This window comes from Barbus barbus (assembly GCF_936440315.1).
Source record: "Barbus barbus genome assembly, chromosome: 2".
NCBI classification, from domain to species: Eukaryota; Metazoa; Chordata; class Actinopteri; order Cypriniformes; family Cyprinidae; genus Barbus; species Barbus barbus.
The window spans coordinates 21,115,041-21,134,777 of record NC_136730.1 but is presented as its reverse complement, the minus strand read 5'-3'; the positions used below and the strand labels follow the sequence as shown (position 1 = coordinate 21,134,777).

General features: G+C 35.5%; 2 protein-coding genes across 2 annotated transcripts; both read right to left on the bottom strand.

The window, feature by feature from the left end:
- Nucleotides 1–148: 148 nt before the first annotated feature.
- Nucleotides 149–11,418, bottom strand: dpep2 (dipeptidase 2; the record flags this gene model as incomplete). Its single annotated transcript, XM_079435335.1, has 11 exons — nt 11,271–11,418; nt 6,768–6,916; nt 6,437–6,563; nt 5,941–6,070; nt 3,818–3,959; nt 3,548–3,617; nt 2,695–2,871; nt 2,403–2,487; nt 2,116–2,191; nt 1,668–1,803; nt 149–337 (listed from the first exon to the last, which is right to left on the bottom strand). The coding sequence occupies exons 2-11, from the start codon at nt 6,905–6,907 to the stop codon at nt 149–151; spliced, it is 1,272 nt and encodes a 423-aa protein (XP_079291461.1). The 5' UTR covers nt 6,908–6,916; nt 11,271–11,418.
- Nucleotides 7,484–16,819, bottom strand: amfrb (autocrine motility factor receptor b; the record flags this gene model as incomplete). The annotated part of the gene is made up of 12 exons (XM_079435319.1): nt 7,484–7,597; nt 12,273–12,302; nt 12,435–12,526; nt 12,767–12,957; nt 13,412–13,522; nt 14,065–14,198; nt 14,351–14,483; nt 14,816–14,856; nt 14,997–15,149; nt 15,535–15,699; nt 15,825–15,917; nt 16,568–16,819. 12 exons carry the CDS (start codon nt 16,817–16,819, stop codon nt 7,484–7,486), a joined length of 1,509 nt encoding a protein of 502 aa, XP_079291445.1.
- Between the last annotated feature and the right edge of the window lie 2,918 nt (nt 16,820–19,737).

Below are 19,737 nucleotides of genomic sequence, written 5' to 3'. Positions count from 1 at the left end.
TTATGTTTGGTACAAAGGTGTCAGTTTCAGTCAGCAAATGTACTCCAAAAATGTGCTCCTGGTCTTCAAATTTTAAATCAAATGTTGGCTAAGCAGTCTGTGGTAAACATTTAATTTGTATACTGTCTCTGGTTGATTCATTGTTAGATTACTGTAACTGGATCAAAAGTAATATGAAGCAGATTAAAGCTTTCACAGGCATTAATGGAGGGTTTCCATTTCGATGGCTACTTTCAGGCCTGCCTGGATGGACCAGCATCGCACGACAGCTCTTGTTTACTTCCGAAAGTGAGATTACAGCTTCACTGGGTAAAATGTGCAGCATATCATCACGTACCTTATATGGAGAGAGAGAAATATTTAACATATCCAAATGTGCTTTGACCACAGTGAGGGAAATATTTCTAACATACAAACTACAAGAATATGTAACACTTATTTCAGTACACACATCCTTAAAGTGAATTAAAGCAATGTTAATTTAAAAAAAGGTTTTGAAATTACATATATAAATGTATAAAAGATACCAATTTAGATACCAACCTATATAAAAGATACCAATTTAGAACTAAGAATTTAGGTCTTAAAAAAACACAAAACCTGTAAGCATAGTTTTGTCTGACTAGTGGCACTAGTCTGAGGACTGGTACTGTTTGATGTAGAATAACTGCTGCAATGGTGCAAAAAAATTTACTTTGCTAACGCTAGCTTATTTCTTTGTAGGATACTGAATATATTAGTAACTAACCTAAACTTAATTAAGACACAGAGCATAACCGTAACTCAATGACCTGCCTTTGTTCACACAGTGCAAGATGAGAGGGAGGCTGAATACTCAACATGCATGGAAATATAGCCTATTATTCTCCTGATCGGTCTGAATAACTCCCTGTCTCATGGTGTTGCCTACTCTGTCTCACCAGTCAGCTGACTGTCAGTGTTCTCTTTGCTCCAAATGGTTTTGGACCAGTGGCGTGAGAACAGTGTCAAACATCTGAGAGTTGGCAGCCCTTATGTAACAGATACACTTTCTCTGGTCTGTTTGGAGATTTGAGACATAAGGTAGCAGTGCTTTGTGAAGTGGATGTTGCAATAACAACTGTAATTTAAAAGGAGAGGGTTAACTGAGGCTGGAAGATAGTGGCTGCAATGTGATCAGATAAATTAATGGGGATCACAGAGCAGGACAAAGAATTTTTCAAAGAAAATAAAAGGAACTGGAAGGAATTTCCATATGGCTGTAAAGCTCACCATTGTAGTACAAGAAAGGAAGAAGCTGAGGAACAAGATAATGTAAGAATGTGCCTGAGAAAGTTCAGACAAGATTTCAGCTGGGATGTCTTATGGAGTTATCCAATTCCAAAAACAAAGAACAGCCAAAGAGATGACCTTTACAGAGTTAAAAGCTTTGGGATATTTACAGAAATCCAAAATGAGATTCACAGGTGCTGATTGTGACCAAAGTGACCAGTGGTCAGTGGTTGAGAAAACACAATATCACAACAAACCTATGTTTATTAAGTATACTGTATGTTTGCTATGTTATGTTTACTAATTTCAATTGCAAGGGTGGGTGTATATTATATTTATACTGCCCCTAAAGAGGTCAAGATTTATACATATCTTAACTGACATAATTGAACTGGGAAATGAATTAATTTCCTGACCTTCTCAACTTTTCGGAACACTCTGAGGAAGTTCAGTCTTAGCACTCCTGCCAGCTCTTCCTCAGTCCATTTCCTTGAGATCAGCTCCTCAATTAGTGCTGGATATTTGGAGACGTCCTCCAGGCCTTTAGGGAATCTGTAATAATACAGGCACGCAAACATACGGAAATAAGGGCCAAATGCACAATCATGCTTTTCTTTGTGGCTCTTGGGGATATGAATTCTTCTGAATTGATTTAAATATTGTACAATGTGCTGACTGGTGCTGAGAGTACTTCAATGTTATTGATAGCAAAAAACTGATATGTAAAATTGTGTTTAAATTCTGCAGAATTCTGCAAGCATGGATTCTGTGGAGGTACGATAAATAAACAGAGCAAAGAAGTGTGTGTAAACAAAAATTCTGCAACGTCAATATAGATGAGATGTAGATGAGATGTTGACTTGCCCTTGTGCCCCATCAAAGTCTGCTCCAATCCCAATGCTTTCAGCTCCAATCACCCGCTTTAGATGATCAAAATGATCTAAAAAATATATACACACATTTCAAATTAAAACCAAAATAAATAAAAATAAAAAAACAAAGAAATCTGGGGCCCGTTTCAGAAAGGAGGTTAAGTGAAAACTCTGAGTATGTTAACCCTGAAATGAGGGAAACTGGGTTTTCCATTTCAGGGTAAGTCAACTCTGAGTTTAAACTCAGAGTTGGTTGAAACGGGCTGGTAAGACACTTACCAGCCACAACAGACACATTTGCGTTATTTGAACATGCTACAAAACTGCTGTAGAAGTTCACCATGATAAGCCCGCCATTTTCTTTCTAGAAAGAAACAAAGTTTGTTCATTTCAAAATATCATACACTTCATACTGGTAAAAGTAGACAAAAACTACTTAAATTAACATTTTATTTATTTATTTTTTGCCATTTTTCTATTCTTTTTTTCAGTAAAACTTTTAGAGATTTTTTTTTTCTAAAAAAAAAGTAAGGAACTAAGTCTAATGCAGGAAAACAAATGGAGATCTCACCAGCAGCAGCAGCTGGTCATCGGGTACGTTACGAATATTGTTACAGATATCATGAGCTGAGGAGTGGCTGAAAATAACCGGAGCAGTAGAATGTTTCAGCACAGCTCTGGCTGTCTCCCATGAGCTATGGGACAAATCAACCAGCATTCCCAATCTGTTCATCTCATTCACCACTGCCTGGGGAGAGTCGATTGGAGAATGATTAAATTCATTCATTACCAGTGTAAATCAGTTAGTTCTGATCCACTTAGTTCAATTCAACATATCAGGGTAGGTACAGTGAATTTGTAGAACTTTACCCAATTAGATTGTTACTGAGTATTCTATGAGGTAAATCACCAATACAATACAGTGAATTCCAACACAAAATAGTTTCTGATAATAGTCATGTTATACTTCAAATGATACATGTTGGATAGATGTCTTTTATATGTCATGGGTACAAATTTGTCAGCAATTTTAACACACATATGCTCCATTTTTTCCCTCACATATATTTTTTCCCTCAAAAGGTAATGATGATCTACTGTGCAAACAGGATGTACAAATCACCATCTTGAATATCTTAACTACAAGATCAAAGCCATTTTTAAAGCAGAAATAAATAAATTGTCTTTGAACTTTCAGTATTTTTTGTCTCTAGACTTTAGGTTCAAAAAGGGGACACAAGACAGGGATTTCTAAATATAGAAGAGAATGAAAGAGGCCTTTAATACCAGGTCAAATTCCCCACTAAATACAAGAGTAACTTTGATTCAACTATCTTGCATTGAACTTTATCTTCTTACATGATCTTAATCCACATCCGTTTTACATTTTTTTATTGACCACTGATTCATCAAGAAAAACTTACCTTGCCAAAATCTGTCAGGCTGTTGTTCTTCTGCTGGTAATATGTGTAATAACTAGATGAGCTCGCAGCCCTACACATGACATTATTGGAGAAAGTTGAATAATTTAACTATATGAAATGGACCAATAAAAATTCAGTGACCGTATGTCTTAAAGTATGCAGTATAAATTGTATTTGTGCTCCTCTCTCAATTCAGTATTAAAACTTGTTTGTTTAAATGCACAGATTATTATTATTAGTTTATGCTGTACATGCGTGGTGAGTATTTACCATGGGGTGTTGCAGTTGTGTGTGAGGGCCATGGATCTTACTCCAAGCTGGTAGAACATGCGTAGTGCTGCTAAACTGCTGTCAATGGAGTGGCCTCCCTCTACACTGATTAGACATGCAATTTTTGTACTAGTCCTCATTCCTTAAACACACACAAATTTTAGTTTATTGATAGTTTAAAGACACGAATATATAAAACAATGTGTAATCCATTTTCCCTCTTCTCTCCACAACTGTAATAATCTGAGCACAATGGACATTAGTGCTTTTATTTCTCCCTGTAAAATGAAGTGAACAGACAATGTACAGGGATCATGGTTGAGTACAAATTAGCTGTTTCTAAGCCAGGCATTTGCCATTTAGCTGAAACTACCTGACATTGTTCAATCTTCAAAAAAACAAGTCTAATAACATGTTTCAACATCAATACCAGGTACTACCCTTATTTCACAAAGATCTCTTGCAGACACTTCTATAAACTACTGTTCAAAAGTTTGGGGTCAGTAAGTTTTTTTTGTTTTGTTTTTATTCAGCTAGCATTCAGTGTCATTCATCATGCACTAAATTGATCATAAGTAATAGTTTTTAATGAACATCTGTTTATTTAAAACAATTTCCAACATACACTGTTCTTTTGAACTTTCTTTTCATCAAAGAATCCTGAAAACAACGTATCATGGTTTTAACAAAAATATAAAGCAGCAAAACTGTTTTCAACATTGATAACAAAAAATGCTACATTTTTGTTACATTTTACGTAACGTGACAAATGTTCCATTTTAAAATATATTAAAATAGAAAACGGTTGTTTAAATTGCAATAATACTAAACAATAGTACTGTTTTACTTATTTTGTTCAAATAAATGCAGCCTTGATGAGCATAAAGAGACTTTTTTTCAAAAACATTAAAATATCAACCCCAAACTTTTGGATGGTAGTGTATGTGATATGTGGAATGCAGTCTAGATGTTTGACAGTGTTATGAAAGCATTGGTCCAATCATGTTGAGTGAGGATATCCTCAGGCAGGTAGCTGTGAGATTGCATATAGTCTCTTCTCCTTTCACTTACACAACAAGTGTAGGCAAGAATCTAATTTAGTGCTGTAAATTAAAAATAATTTACAACACCCTCTCCAGATATGGACTTCCGAATGAACTTTCAAGCCATTAATTATAAACTATACTTTCCCTGAAGAGACTAAGTTGTATCATCACTCATGAGATTCTAAACCTGCATGACTCTTCGGTGGAACATGAAAATAGATATTCTGAAGAATGTTGGCAACCAAACAGTTTTGGTGACCATTGACTTGCAAAATATGGTGGAAAAAAAAAAAAATTCTCCAAATACTTTTTTATATTCCGCAGAAGAAAAAAGTCATGATAGATGATGAAAGCATTTTAATTTTTGTGGGAACTTTCCCTCAATGCAACAAACTGCTAGAAGATACATTATATGATTGACAGGGAAAAGCTTCTGTTCAACTGGCAGGAACAACGCTTTTCACTTTTCCATTGCTTGTGATTAACACATTGAGAAATAAAAGACATGTCTGTACTAGAAGCAATCCGTTACTGGAAGGCAAAACTGTAACAAATGTCAGTTTCCTACCAGCAATTCCCTCAAAATCTCAAAACTGTGCTTGTTTTGAAATAGAACTTGAGATGACAAACCTATAAACATTAATATTACAGCAAAAGGATATTACATCAATTCCCTAAACTGTTCAGTATAAAGTTGAAAACTTCAAAACAGGCCTGGCTCTAAAATCAAATCGCTGAGGGTGCTTCTTAAATTAGTGATGGTGCTTTAACCTTAATATATAGCCTAGGTTTTAGTGCCGTCCATTGCTATTGCGCAAAGAATGCTCTGATTATAATCACCAAAAATGCCTCTGGCTATTACTCAACGCTGCAAAACGCATTGAAATAGAGACCAATCTTGCGCAAACCATAACGCACTGGATAGTTTGCCAAATCTGCAGTGAAATTACATTATTACAGCTATAAGTGAGGGTGCTATTAATTTCGCTTGAGGGTGAGAACCGGGCCTGCTTCAAAATGTTCAGTCACAGCTAAATGAAATGACTTGATCAGGTGGAGGCTGGGGTGCAATAGTACCTTCAGCAGTGGTGACCAGTTCCATCTCTGGGTTTTCAGTACACATACGACGAATTACATCAATCTGTTCTAAGGTCAGTCTAACAGCATCTTTGTCCTGAGCCGTGCACAACACGTATGCTGCAAAAACCTAACAAATATCAAGGACTTATTTATCTCTAATCATTCACAAAATAACCAAAACAGCAAACTGGCCAGCAAAGAATTATAACTTTTTTTGGGGGGAGAAATGAGCAGTTTCAATGAAAATCAGTGACGTATTAAAGAAATTATAAGAAGAGTAGAGTGGAATTCAAGATAATTGTTAAAGATAATCATATATTGCTCATGAACAATATTACAAGCTGTGTGTGAATGTGGGGCAGAACAACCTTGTTCATTGGGCCCAGCACTTTATCTACACAATATTCAGTATACACAAATATAGGTTTGTGACTTTGAATTTACAAATGGTTAAAGAATCGGATTATACTCAAGATCAGCCAAGAGAAATTACCTGTCCTCCAACATGGCCAGCAGTGAGGCGACTAATATCTGTAGCCACTTTAGGATTATTGTGCATACTGAAATTGCTCAGTTTGTTATTATGATGCATTCTCAGACGTAATGCCAGGTCATTGTGTCTGAGTAAAGAGAAAGAGAAGCAGGGTGAAAAAGACATCACAACACCATTTTTATTGCAGTTGGTGCAACTACAACCCTCTCTGAAAACATTTACTGTCAGTATTCTCAGCTATATAATGTTATAAACCAGTTATGTTTAAAGCACAGATTAAAAATAAATATGAATGCTGTGTAAATGAATGAAAGTGAAAAGTAAGTCATACCCATCAATCAGTGGATATTTTGTCATTATATCCAGTGCTCTACTGGTTTCGGATATTACTCCATGAAGAGGTGAGAGAAGGGTGCATACAAACCACCATATCCATGCACCTCTGATGCCTGCTGTTTTATATATCAACATCCTAGGATGCTGAAAAAAGTAAAAGGATTTGTTCTAATAAAATAATATAAATCTTTATGACAGTCGGGAAAAAAATTACAGTTAGTCGTTGCTGACTAGTTCAATTACTGAGAACTTGATTTTAAATTCAATAAAGAAATTAAATGGATGAAGGGGAGACCCAGGCAGAGATGGACACAAATACATCAAAATGTATTTAAAATAAAAATACTGCGTGGAAAAATGTATTTAAATACAAATACAAAATACTGTGTGGGGAAATGTATTTAAATACAAATACAGTATTTTGTATTTTGAAAATACACAAAATACATTTGAAATTGGCCATCCAGTGAAGTAACACTACGAAGGCCTGTTTACACCAAGACCGATGATTATAAAAGGTAACTATATTAGTGTATTCTAAGTATACAATGCAGTTGTGTCATCTGTCACTTTAAATGCTCAAGCTCTTTAAAGCAGAAATGTTTCCAAATGGCTGTCAATATTTTTAATCATTCATCATTTCTTTGTGCTGTTATGGTTATAGTTGATCCGTGGAGTATATTTGATCCGTGCTTGAGCACGATTGAAAGTTCAGTTCATTTCACAAGTGCGACTGCTCTGTATAGAGTCCAGTGCGGTTCGTTTAACCATGCCCTGGCCCGCTTGAACAGGTGGCTCGTGTGCGGTACACATGTAGTGTGATCGCTAACCACACCGGAGCATGGAACAGTTAAAGGTGGGGTATGTAATTTTTCAAAAACGCTTTAGAAAACTGAGTCGGGGCTGAATACCAAAACAAACTTGTAGCCAATCAGCAGTAAGGGGCGTGTCTAATCATGATGTGGAGGAGAGAGTGTTCAGTGAACAGCCTAGCTGAGTGACAGAAAGATAGAGTTGGCAGATAAAAAACAAAAGTGGAAAATGTCTGTGGAACGATAAGGCAAGAAGTGGGACCCGTGTAAACATCGGATCACCTTTCCAGCGCTGGAGAGAACTCAAGGAGCGGAAGGCCTGCGATCGGACGCCGAGGTTGCTTTGTTTCTTCTCGATAGGTGAGTAACACCGTGCCTACACCGGACGTGCCGCAACAGCTAAAATCTACCTACACTGGAGGCGACAAAGTGACCATTGAAAATCATTAGAAATTTTTGTCAGCATAAATAGAATGCGGCAGCAGTTTTCTGTTTTTGTCGTGCCTTGCAGCATCCAGTGTAGACAGTATCAGTAGCTGGGTTTCCAACCAAAGTTGAGAATTTAGCTTGTGCGTAAAATTGGAATATCGCATAAAGCATTTGCGAACGAGCACCGTTTCCATCCAACGAGTCAAAGAGAACAAAATCGTCACTTCCTGGCAGTAAATAGTCTATAGAAAACTAGGATAAGCTACTGAATATAACAATTTTCATTTATGAAAAATTAATTGCACCTCAGAGTGGGCAGACAAAGCACAATAGGCCAAAAGCTGTCATTGCTTTCGGAGGTGAATGCTGCTGTTTGGGAACACAAGTCGTGTAAGACAATTATACAGAAATACTTTGATGGCAGGCTTTGCTCAGGCATTTCAGAACGACCATAACAACATTTCAGATGCTGTGGAACAAGATCAGTCCGCTGCTAGTGAAGTTATCCCGTCTCATAGCGCAAAGTCACATGACTTTTTTGATGCGCTTGGAGGAATTTATTCGCAAAATGAATTTCCATCTCCCATTATTCGCATTAACCCTTTTTCGCACAAGTCAAAAACCACCTCAAGCGAGCGTAAAAACTTTTTTGCGAATGAAGGGATTTTTATTAGAAATTTGGTGTTTCCATCGCTCATTTCTCATGCAATATGCAAAATGCGCATTAAAACAGGGTGATGGAAAGCCAACTACTGATTATAATGACTTCTACAGTATTTTGTCGCTTCGCTTGCGCCTGGTGTAAACACGGTGTAACATTGGTTTTGCTTTGTTTCACAGAACTAATTGTTGCATGGGTTGCATAGGCTACATATGTGTGGGGCAAAGCTATAAGAATACGGGTGAGACCCTATAAGGGTAGGGGTGTGTTTGTTTTGGTGATTTCAAATATCAACATTGGCTCCCAGAAATCATTTACCCCACCTTTAATGTACTATTTTTGTAGGCACTATTATCATTATGACAGAAAAAAAATTATAACTACGTTGATATCACACTTTTCAATTAATTTAATTCGAGTACATTTAGATTTACAATGGGTCTGGTTCTCATCTTATTGATGAACAGGTAATGTAGTTTTTTGTGAGTAAAGCCGCAAACCATTAACCTCAGCTGCCTGTTAGCGAAAGGACATCGCGCTTGGGCTTTAGTACAAGGCAGCTGTGCCTAGTGTGAGTATGCCCTTAGAACAATTAAAAAAAAAAAAATAGTTTTCTTTATTATTAGCATTATAGTTATCTTTGTCTTGGGGTACACATACACAGAAAGCTGCTTATTACTCATTTATCCATGTTTATTTATCGCTCTGACATGTCAATAGCTCCTGCCCACTAAAAGCTCCACAGATATATTTGCATACCACGACGATATAGAAATTATATAGAAGTTCAGTCGATTTACACTTTATATCATCGCCGACATTTATTGTCATATCGCCATAGCAAGCAGTAATGATTCAATTTTAACACATTTGACTAGCTAGTTGATAAAACCAAAATCTGACCCAAAAAAAAACCCTAACAAGACTGACTAGTGCTAATGCTATGCTCCTCTTGCTAGGTTTTATAAAAAATGTTTTACCTGCTGAGACAGAAAAGCAAGATCACTTTGTTTTAATGTTAAAGTCATGTACATAGTAGTGCAATAACCATTTCAAGCATTTTGTATGGTTTATACACAGCAAAACAGCATGTATTTGAATGAAAATCCAGAATCATCAACAAGCAACTGTAAAGATAGCACTGTGAATTATGATATTGCAACAAATGGGATGCTACATATTATTCAAAATTAAATATCTTAAATATCTACGATTCTGACTTTAATAAGATTTTCCCAGGATAAGCATGAAAGTGGCATGTTTGAGCTAGCTGATACAGGAAACCAGCAGTCTAATAAAGAGGTTGATTGGCAAAAAAATATTTTATGTATTTTGAAAATACAAAAATACTAAGATTAAATGCATTTAAATACAAAATACATTAGATTTTTTTTAAAAAAAGGTATTAAAATACAAAATAGTATTTTGTATTTCAAATACTTGAAATATTGCCCATCCCTGGCTATTTGTCACATAGAGAGGTTGTCACTATAGGCCTATATTTTAGAGCCTATACATTTTTTAAATTTAAAAGCTTATTTTCGCTAGGTTATATATAGTCGTTTCAAAAGTGTCATTTATTTGTTTCCATTATTTTAAAAATGTTTTATATGTTATGAAACCATACTGTAACTTTCAGAATTTGTCGTAATCCCCGGATTATTCAAATTTACTTATAAACTGCAAAAATTACTCCTTCCTAACTTTACCCTGGCAACAGGATACAGTCAGCAAAACACTGCGGTCAGGCCAGCCTGCACTTCGAAAAACAAGGTCATTCTAGCTGTCACGTTATTTTACTAGGCGTTACGGTAATAGCGAGTAAAAACTCAGATCAAAGGAAAACCGATCTCTGGCATTCATTCAGCCAGTTTCTCTGTCAATGAATGAATTAATTAATAAAAATAATACGTTTAAAACTGTCTGATATAAATAAATAAATAGACCAATTAATATGAAAAAAGTATGATGAGAAATAACAAAATAAAAGCCTTTTACAACTTGCATTTAACCATTTGTTATCTGTAAATACACATAGTTATAAAAATAAAAACCCCTCTCCACAAAAAAACCTCCCTTTTTCCACAGACCAGTTTCAATTCAGATTAGTCCACTACCCCAAGGTGTCACTCAACCAGTTTCAAGACGATATGATGTTGCATTACAAAATAAAGGCTCTTCAGAAACTCATATATGACCAGTTTTGTCTTTAAATTCAGATAGCTTTAAAAGGAAACTCCCTACTATTTTTAACTCCCTACTAAAACGTACTATTTTATGTCAACCAAATGTAGTGTGAACACGCCTCGCTATTAAACAGTGCATTCAAATTCACTTTATTTTATTTCTTGGACTAAAGATGTTCAACATTAATGTAATACATAGCCTACGTGTAAGTATCCTTATAGTAAACCCAACTGTCTTCCCTAGCTGTAAACCTAACCGTCTAAACACCGGGAGAAAAAAGTAGTGAATAACAAAGTGTTAGAAATGAGGATCTCCCCTACTCCGTTATGTCAAATATTATCAAGCACGCCTGAAATGTCCGTCTATAAAACACATAGTATAGCCTATTATAAATACCATTTTTACTCACCGCGTCAGGAGGCTTGCTTTAAAGTTGGCTACTCGTGAACGTGAAGAGATGTTTATGCTGGAGTCATTTGTTATTCTGTGCGGAGCTTGTTTTATAGACTAGAGTAAAAACGCTTGGTGCCTTACCCTTCGGAGAAGTGTCGTCCTCTTCCGCGTGGTCTTCGTAGGCACATAAACACTGACATAAATTAACTGTAATTGAGAGCACATGTGAAAAACCCTGGCCTTAGGAAAAAAAATGTTCTGTCTGACTTTGTCACACGCTTTAACAAGTTAGATAAATGAGTTAGTTTCATATGTAAAAAAAAAAAAATAATTTACAAAACGCAACGTATGATCAGTCAAAAGTTATACAATCAATCGAAATAAGTTTGATTTATTAAAGCTTAAATGTAAAACAAATACATTAAAATAATGTGAAACCACAATGTAACATGCTGACTATTATTTAAAAAGGGGTCTACAACAGAACTTGTTTATTAAGTGCTTATATTTGTGACAAATGTCAACTTATAAATCCATCACACTAAAGCTACATAGCTCAATATACACACAAATTATGTGATTTTTTCCAAAAAAAATAAAAAATAAAAATAAAAACACACACACACACACTTTTGCTTGGATGTAAGAAGTAGCTGTTTTTATTATGAAAATAATTTCTTTAGTTATTCTGCTTGAGCTTATTTATATAAAATAATATAATAAACATTGTATTTTTCTTTTCAGATCTTCTTAGCACTTTAAAACTGTTAACCTTGCACTTGCACAGTGCCATCAAGAAATTCAAAGGGAAAGGTATGCCTTATAGAGTAAACTTTTCCACAGTCTTCCTTCAAATGTATTTATCATCAAACAACTTAAGTCAACAGTTTCATTCTTTTTCTTTTCTTTTTTAACCAGCTCAGGTCTCAGTGAGCTGTCAGGAGAGGCACTAAGAAATGCAGTCAGTGGCACTTGCTTCTTCATTTTAGAATCTTTAGAATTGATTACTTTGGTGTACCTGATGAAACATCTCTTCCTCCTGGTGTACCTGAAAACCAGTAAATGGATAATGGCATTCAGATAAAATGTGAACTTTTAGCTAACTATTTTTGACTGTGGTAACATTTTTTTTTTAACAGAAAACAATTGATATGGACAATGTAGATTCTCACTTTATTACCTGTGAGTTGTCTGCCTGCAGTAGAATAATCATATTAGAAGAGTGCACAAATTCAACTGTAAAGCCAGGTAGCCAGTTAGCAATCTGGGAACCTGTACAAAGAAAATGGTTTTACTCTGTATGGCAATATGAATCCAAATAGGTACCCAAAACAAAATAACACTAAAGTATGAATAAAAAATGTTTAACATTCTCATTTAAAGCAGAAATCAAGCATATTAAATGCAGATGTGCCCATACTGACATTTTGAAAGTTTCACTTCAGATGTGACCACAGCACCATTAGGGCAATATGAAAAATTACTATAAAAAGTGGATCATTTTCAGTGTACCATGAAAATGGAAGCGGTGACTGTGGTAATTGATTGGAGCTCTGTTTGTATTTGGCACAGCAGCTGGGCCCGAACTGAGTGACAGTGATGCCCCCTCCTGCTCATTTCTGGTATGACTGCCACTTATATTTACCGACATCCTACAAGTGGGACATGACATATGCTGTTCTAGCCAGGAACGCAAGCATGACCTGAAAACACACACAGGTACCAGCATCTTGGAGACCATTTAAAGAGATTTCCTAGGATTCCTAGGAGATTCCACAGCAGAGCATAATACTTTATTACATTTATTCATTTATTCATTCACTTTTATCCAAAGCGACTTACAATTGCTATATATGTCAGAGGTCGCACGCCTCTGGAGCAACTAGGGGTTAAGTGTCTTGCTCAGGGACACATTGGTGTCTCACAGTGGATTCGAACCCGGGTCTCTCACACCAAAGGCATGTGTCTTATCCACTGCGCCATCACCACGCCCATTATAGTCACCCACCACGCCTATTATAGTCACCCATTCAGCTCAGTGCTGCTTGACAGATTATATTTACATACTGTAGAGGACTTAGCCATCATATAGGGTGGATAAGTAATTCCTTGTAACTAATAAATCCTTCTCTATCTGTAATGTGGTAATTTCCATACTTGTGGAAAAGGTGCCCACAGGGCAGTTTGTATGCTGTGTACATCTTTTCCCAGCAGACAGCACATCTGTCATCATGAGACGCCAGCTCTTCCATTGTAGCCACAGAAAACCTGCCAAGAGACATTATAATTCAGCAGGCCCATCTTTTCTCACTTCATTACCGCCAATTGCCAAAACAGAGGGCACATATAACAGCTGTTACCTTACTCATGTACAAAAATAAACCAGCATACAGCATAATAATACACTACAGGGAGAAACAGAGTTTGAGAAACTTAAACTGACATTTCAGGAAATTCAGTATCATTATTAACTATTAATTGAACCTTTTTACAGACTGTGACACATTTCCACATTTATTAACATCTTAAACCTAGAAACATTTTTTTTTAATATACATTTATGACTATATATTATATTACCTTGGCACTAAATTACAAAAAACTAACACTATGAGTGCCAGTGTTTCTAAATCAGTGGCTGAGAGGGATGGTGAATTTTAAACATTTCTGCCTGCACTTTTTTCCCACATTTGGAACGGTGTGGAGATTTTTTTCTTTTGGTGTTGGAGCATATGTTTTGCTGTAGTCTCTTATTCACCACTATTCACCCAACTATGGTGAGGAAGGCTTAAAAGTCCCAGAACACTTACCTCTTGTCCAAAACATTATGAATATGCAGGTAGTTTTTGTGATGACGTAACCTGCGTTGCATTTCCTGAGACAAGAAACGTAACTGTCTCAATATAATCAAATCAGCCACAGAGAACCAATTATTTCCATAGAGCTGAAAAAAAGACACAGACAAAAGACCAAAAAAAAGCTTTAAAAAAATATATGATTTAATAGTAATAAAACAACTAAATATTCCTCTTTCAATGGTTCATGATTCATTGTTTTTAAAATAAAAGTAAAAAAACAAAAACATGATTGTCTCACCAGCATGTGGATATGATGCATCATATTTAGGAAAAGAATGCCCATCTCCATGACAAAGTCTGTGTAATAAATACAGGCCTCTTTATCTTCCCAGGAACCTTCACAGATCAGGTCATACAGGTGAATTATGTACCTGAACAAAGGGAGATGTCATTTAGAGCAGGCACTCAGCTTAAAGCACATAATAAGGTATAATGTATCCTATAAATGCATCGAACAATGGCATTCCAGTCACCTCTTATGGGTCTTTATTTCAATCTGTACTTTACTTCTGTTAAAACCAAAAACTTACTTATGAATAATTCTATTCTATTTATGAGTAGAATAATATTTATGAATCTAAACAATTCTATTTATGAATAATAACAAGCCAACCAACCATACAAATTGAGCTTTCCTTCTGTTTAAAATGTATCAAATGTTTATTAGAGTGTTGATGATGCACCTCACATTTACAATACTTACTGAAGAATTGCATGGCTCATAAACACAGTTACCATAAGGCACTGTAAAAACAATGATTTTTTTATTTTTTTAAGCATTTGTACACTAAAAAACAGAAGTATAGAGTACTTGTTTTCACATGCATACAGACTTAAGATAAACACATACAAACAGGTTCACATGCACACACATTCAAACTTACTTCAACGGCCATAAAGGAGAGAGTGTGCATACCATGGGAAAATCCCAGCAGGCCACATAACACATTAAGACCCCCAGAGGACACAAACAAACACATCAGCAGGAACAACACACGCATATGGCTGCCCAGAGTCGTGGTGGAGGATGACGAGATCTATGAAACAAAAACACACAATATCATAGATTACATTGAATGCATGCTGTAACAATAAAAAGGAAATGACAAAGAAGCACAACAAAATGTAGTTTTATAACCTCGCTAACCTCACCATTGCTGTCTATGAAAAAAGCACTTACATGAGGAATGATACTGATTTGAAATCATAATCTTGTCTAATGCTTAAACTAAACTGAAAATTATTTTAGTAAACACACTAGGGATTCAATGACTCTAATGCTATTTATAATGTTAACCCTGAAATTGATATGGACTTGGGTGGTCACATGGTATGTCATCTGTGTTTTCCACAGTTTCCAGGCACTGGATTTCTCTCTCCGAGTACTGAGTATCTGATATTAACTGGAAATGTTTTACTTACATACTCAAAACGATCTTTGCAGAGCTGGGCCAACAGTTGGAGAAAGAGAAGTGTAGAGAACCAAAGACACCACATGACCAGCTCCCTCTCGGACTGCACATTCAGCACACCGAACAGAAAGATGAACTTGTAGAACAGAAAGTTCCAGATTTTGTCCTTGAGGTTCTTATAGCAGGAATGTCAACAACATAAATGAACACACAGAAGGCTTCATTAGTCATACATTGCTATGTCTGGATATGGAGAAACACACTGAAATATAATTCATTCCTTGTTATATAAAATTTTACCTGTTTTTCGTTTATTCTGAGATCACCAAACACAATAAGTTGGACACATTTTGCCATCAGCAGGAGAAAACAGCACAGTGTGTTCAAAAGGACCTGAGGAGATGAACAATGTAGCTGCACTAATGTACATTTGCTTTAATGATACTAAACCTCTAAAACCCAATATACAGTATACACTGTATACTGTAAACTATATGTGAAAACACCAAGTTTGAAGAGGACCATGTTATTTGTTTAAATAAAAACTGATACGTTTTCATACAATGATAAAATAAGACATGCATCAATATGAAATAATTTAATAATCTAGTTTAAAGTAAACGTGACAAGTTCTTAGAAATAACTTCATATTCATGTTGGTTTCATACATTTAAAAAACGCTTTTAACAACAATTTTATCACGTTGAAATTCAATGCGGTCAAAAGATTTTTTTTATTTTTTTATTTCATCCCATTTTAATTTTTAAATTATAATTGATATTAAAAAAATATTATGCCAAACGACTCCAAGAGCGTTACTCCTTAATATTTTTTGCTTTAAGCCTCAGGAGGGGGAAAAAAACAACCTAAAATTATTTTAATTCAGAAATTGATAACGTTTATCCAAGTTTATTCAAATAATTTTTATACGAATTGCGTTATACGAATAGCCTATATATGATGTATTCGAAAGACAGAGTGGCAATTGAGTCATTCACTGACCCATATAATTCTGGGTTATGTAAAGATATTTGGCCACTTACCCATATACAGAAGCTTTCCGTATCGTGATACCACAAAACAGTTGCATATAATTCTTCATTGTTGACATTGTCATCGCCTGTCCTGCCAGCGGGTGAGTCCTGAGAGAGTCTGTTCATGAGAATGGTCTGTTTGAACGGTTCTTTCGCCGCTTCATACACATTGTAGATGCATCCTGTCAGTAAACATACACTGAATCCTGCGTACATTTGAACCCATGGCCAGGACAACACATCTACAACTCTCAGCGCCATAATCACCAATACACAAATTACAACAGTTTCTCTCTGCCTGTAACTGACTATCGATAATAGGATACTTTAAGACATACTCCGAACATTACTTAAGCAGAGTAATGTAAAACCTGTCAGTGTTGTCACTTTACCTCAGGTTGCACAGGAGAGGGCGCAACAAGGGAATAGATCCAAAATAGATTATCGAAACTGCTCCTTCAATATCAATTTCATCGATTGTGAAATTAGAAAGTAATATGCTAGTATTATTTCACAGGTTAAGTTATTTTTTGTCTATTCTTAGTCTCATTGCGTGGATGCAAAAATAAAAAATGCTTTTGAAAATTATGTATTTGAAGCATTCGTTCAGGCTGTCACAATGGATTTATTTTTATTTAATTTTTTAATAAATAAATATATAGCCTAGATATTGATTGAAAGAGACTGTTTTGAAATGTTTGAATTATTGAGGATATGGTCGATCTCCCAATATATAGCTGCACACTTCAGCCATTGTAAGGCCATGATTGGACAACATGGTCCACAATAGTGGCCCTTATTTCATCAGATATGTGCCTCTGTCCTTGGCCTCTTCTGCCTCTTCCTCTGTTTTGCCTTTGTACACTTCCACCATGCATCCTTACTCCCCTTCTTCCTCTCGGCTGTTAACCCTGATCGTTTTCTGGATGTTCATCCATCGTCAGAATTTGTAACTTTAGTGTTGTCCTCTGTCTATATATGCTTTCCAATTGAAGGTTCATGAGATGCACCTTTGAGCTATTTCAGAGAAGTGGTATATAATTAGTTGATCTATATTCTCTTCATTAGTCAAGATTCACTTGAACAATTCATCGCAAATTTACAAAAAGTCTAATAGAAATGTGTAGAAAATATGCTTGACAGTTTATGACAACTAGATCAACCATTTTGCATTTAATGACTTATACGATGAACTAATGACTAGATGACTATTGCACTATTGCGAACTATATAATACATTTTGAGCAACATGATATTAACAACTGAAAATGTAGGAAGCCGCAGACAAATGTATATAATCAGTTGCGTGAATGTACCAAAGTAAACGCAACTTGTTCAAAAGAATGAGAAACTACTTTTATGCTGTGCACAAGTGACTAGATGATGTGGAGGTTGAACAAGTAGTTTTGAAAATTTTATTTCTGATCTGAGAAACGCACAAATGCGACTGTAATGTTGAAACAATGGTGATACTTCAACCAAAAATAAAAATAAATCCATTGAATCAATATTACACTGTGATTGATTCTGCATTACTGCTGTTGAATTAACATTGAAATGAACAAAAAATAATCAATTGTAATATTGCTGAATCAATTTTATAGCTAGGTAAAGGATTGATTCCACGTCACCGATGTTGAAGCACTTTTGAAATTAACAAAAATAATCAATGGTAATGTCAGTGAATCAATGTTACTCTATGATGTTTATTCTACATCATTGCTATTGAATCAATATTGGTAATATTGTTAATGTGATGTTCATTTTAAATCCCTTGTGTTAATGACTAGGTTATATGACCTTTGACTGGGTTTGCAGGACAGCATTTCTTACAGCATAGTAGTCTGCTTGATCTGTGGAGTCCATGAAGCTATTTTTGCTCAAAATTAATTCATGAGGACACATACTACTCGCTGTAGAAAATATATATGCTACCTATGATGAGGTCTCACCTCTTTTTGTGATCTATTTTCTACTCCTCTTTCTCTCTTTCAGAACCCATTTTTATTTACTTATTTTGTGTTTCCTTCACATTTCAGATTTTCTTGTAAACACCACAACAACCAATTCACAGTGTGCAACCCTCTGGAGGTATATAAACGTGTGTATTAAAAACAGCAATATGATTGCTTGTGGATTCTTCTTGGAGCCAAACAACAGCAAGTCTGTACTTAAATGTGTCACAAATCACAATGATAGCAACAGCACGGGGAACTCATTAAAGATACAAACTACTGTATGGCCCTTAATTGAATAGTCAGTTCAGAACATGTGCATAAATTGTTTATCAATTATATAATAATCTGTTGTCTGGTAAAATTTGTTGGTATTCTAATTCAGGTTACATGCACACATATTTGTGCAGTTTAATGTCAGCCTTTTCTGTGTTTTTCTTGCATATGCAGTGTCTGAGAAAAAATGTAGATAGATAGATAGATGGATAGATAGATAGATAGATAGATAGATAGATAGATAGATAGATAGATAGATAGATAGATAGATAGATAGATAGATAGATAGATAGATAGATAGATAGATAGATAGATTAGAGAATGCACTTCTACAAAGCGCCAGAAGGTGGAACCATCGAGTCAACAAAAAAGTCTCATCCATGGACATGCCATGTGTAGTGGCTTCCTGTGATTCATTGAAAGTTGTCTAATTGCATAACATCTGCTTGGATCCTGTTTGTCTTTATTTTTCATATTTTAGCATTTTACTACAGTAGCAAGCCTAATGACATGTGATAATAATTTCAATATATTGTTAGCTTACTTGCTAATATAACCTCAAAATAATATAATGTGAAAAGACACAAGAGCAATTATGTCTTTTGTCGTTCCACTTCCTTTGTTGACATCCGGGGAAAATTTAATGGTTCTCAGGTGTTTCAGAGCAAGAACCAAATCAGACATAGCTGACGTAAAAACGTGATTAGACGCACAAAGGTGTCTTCAAATTGCACACAGACCTTACATTAGAAATTAAACATGTGACTGGCCATTAAAATGACTTCTTATATAGTGTAAATGTACAATTTAACGTTACATAATCGTGTCTCGTACCTCCCCATAGAGGCACTCGGCAGTCATCCGCCTGCATGTGCAGCACACTGTATGAGCAGCGCCAGTCAAGGACGTCGGGCTCCGAGACTCATGTTAACAGGCATTTAATCAGCC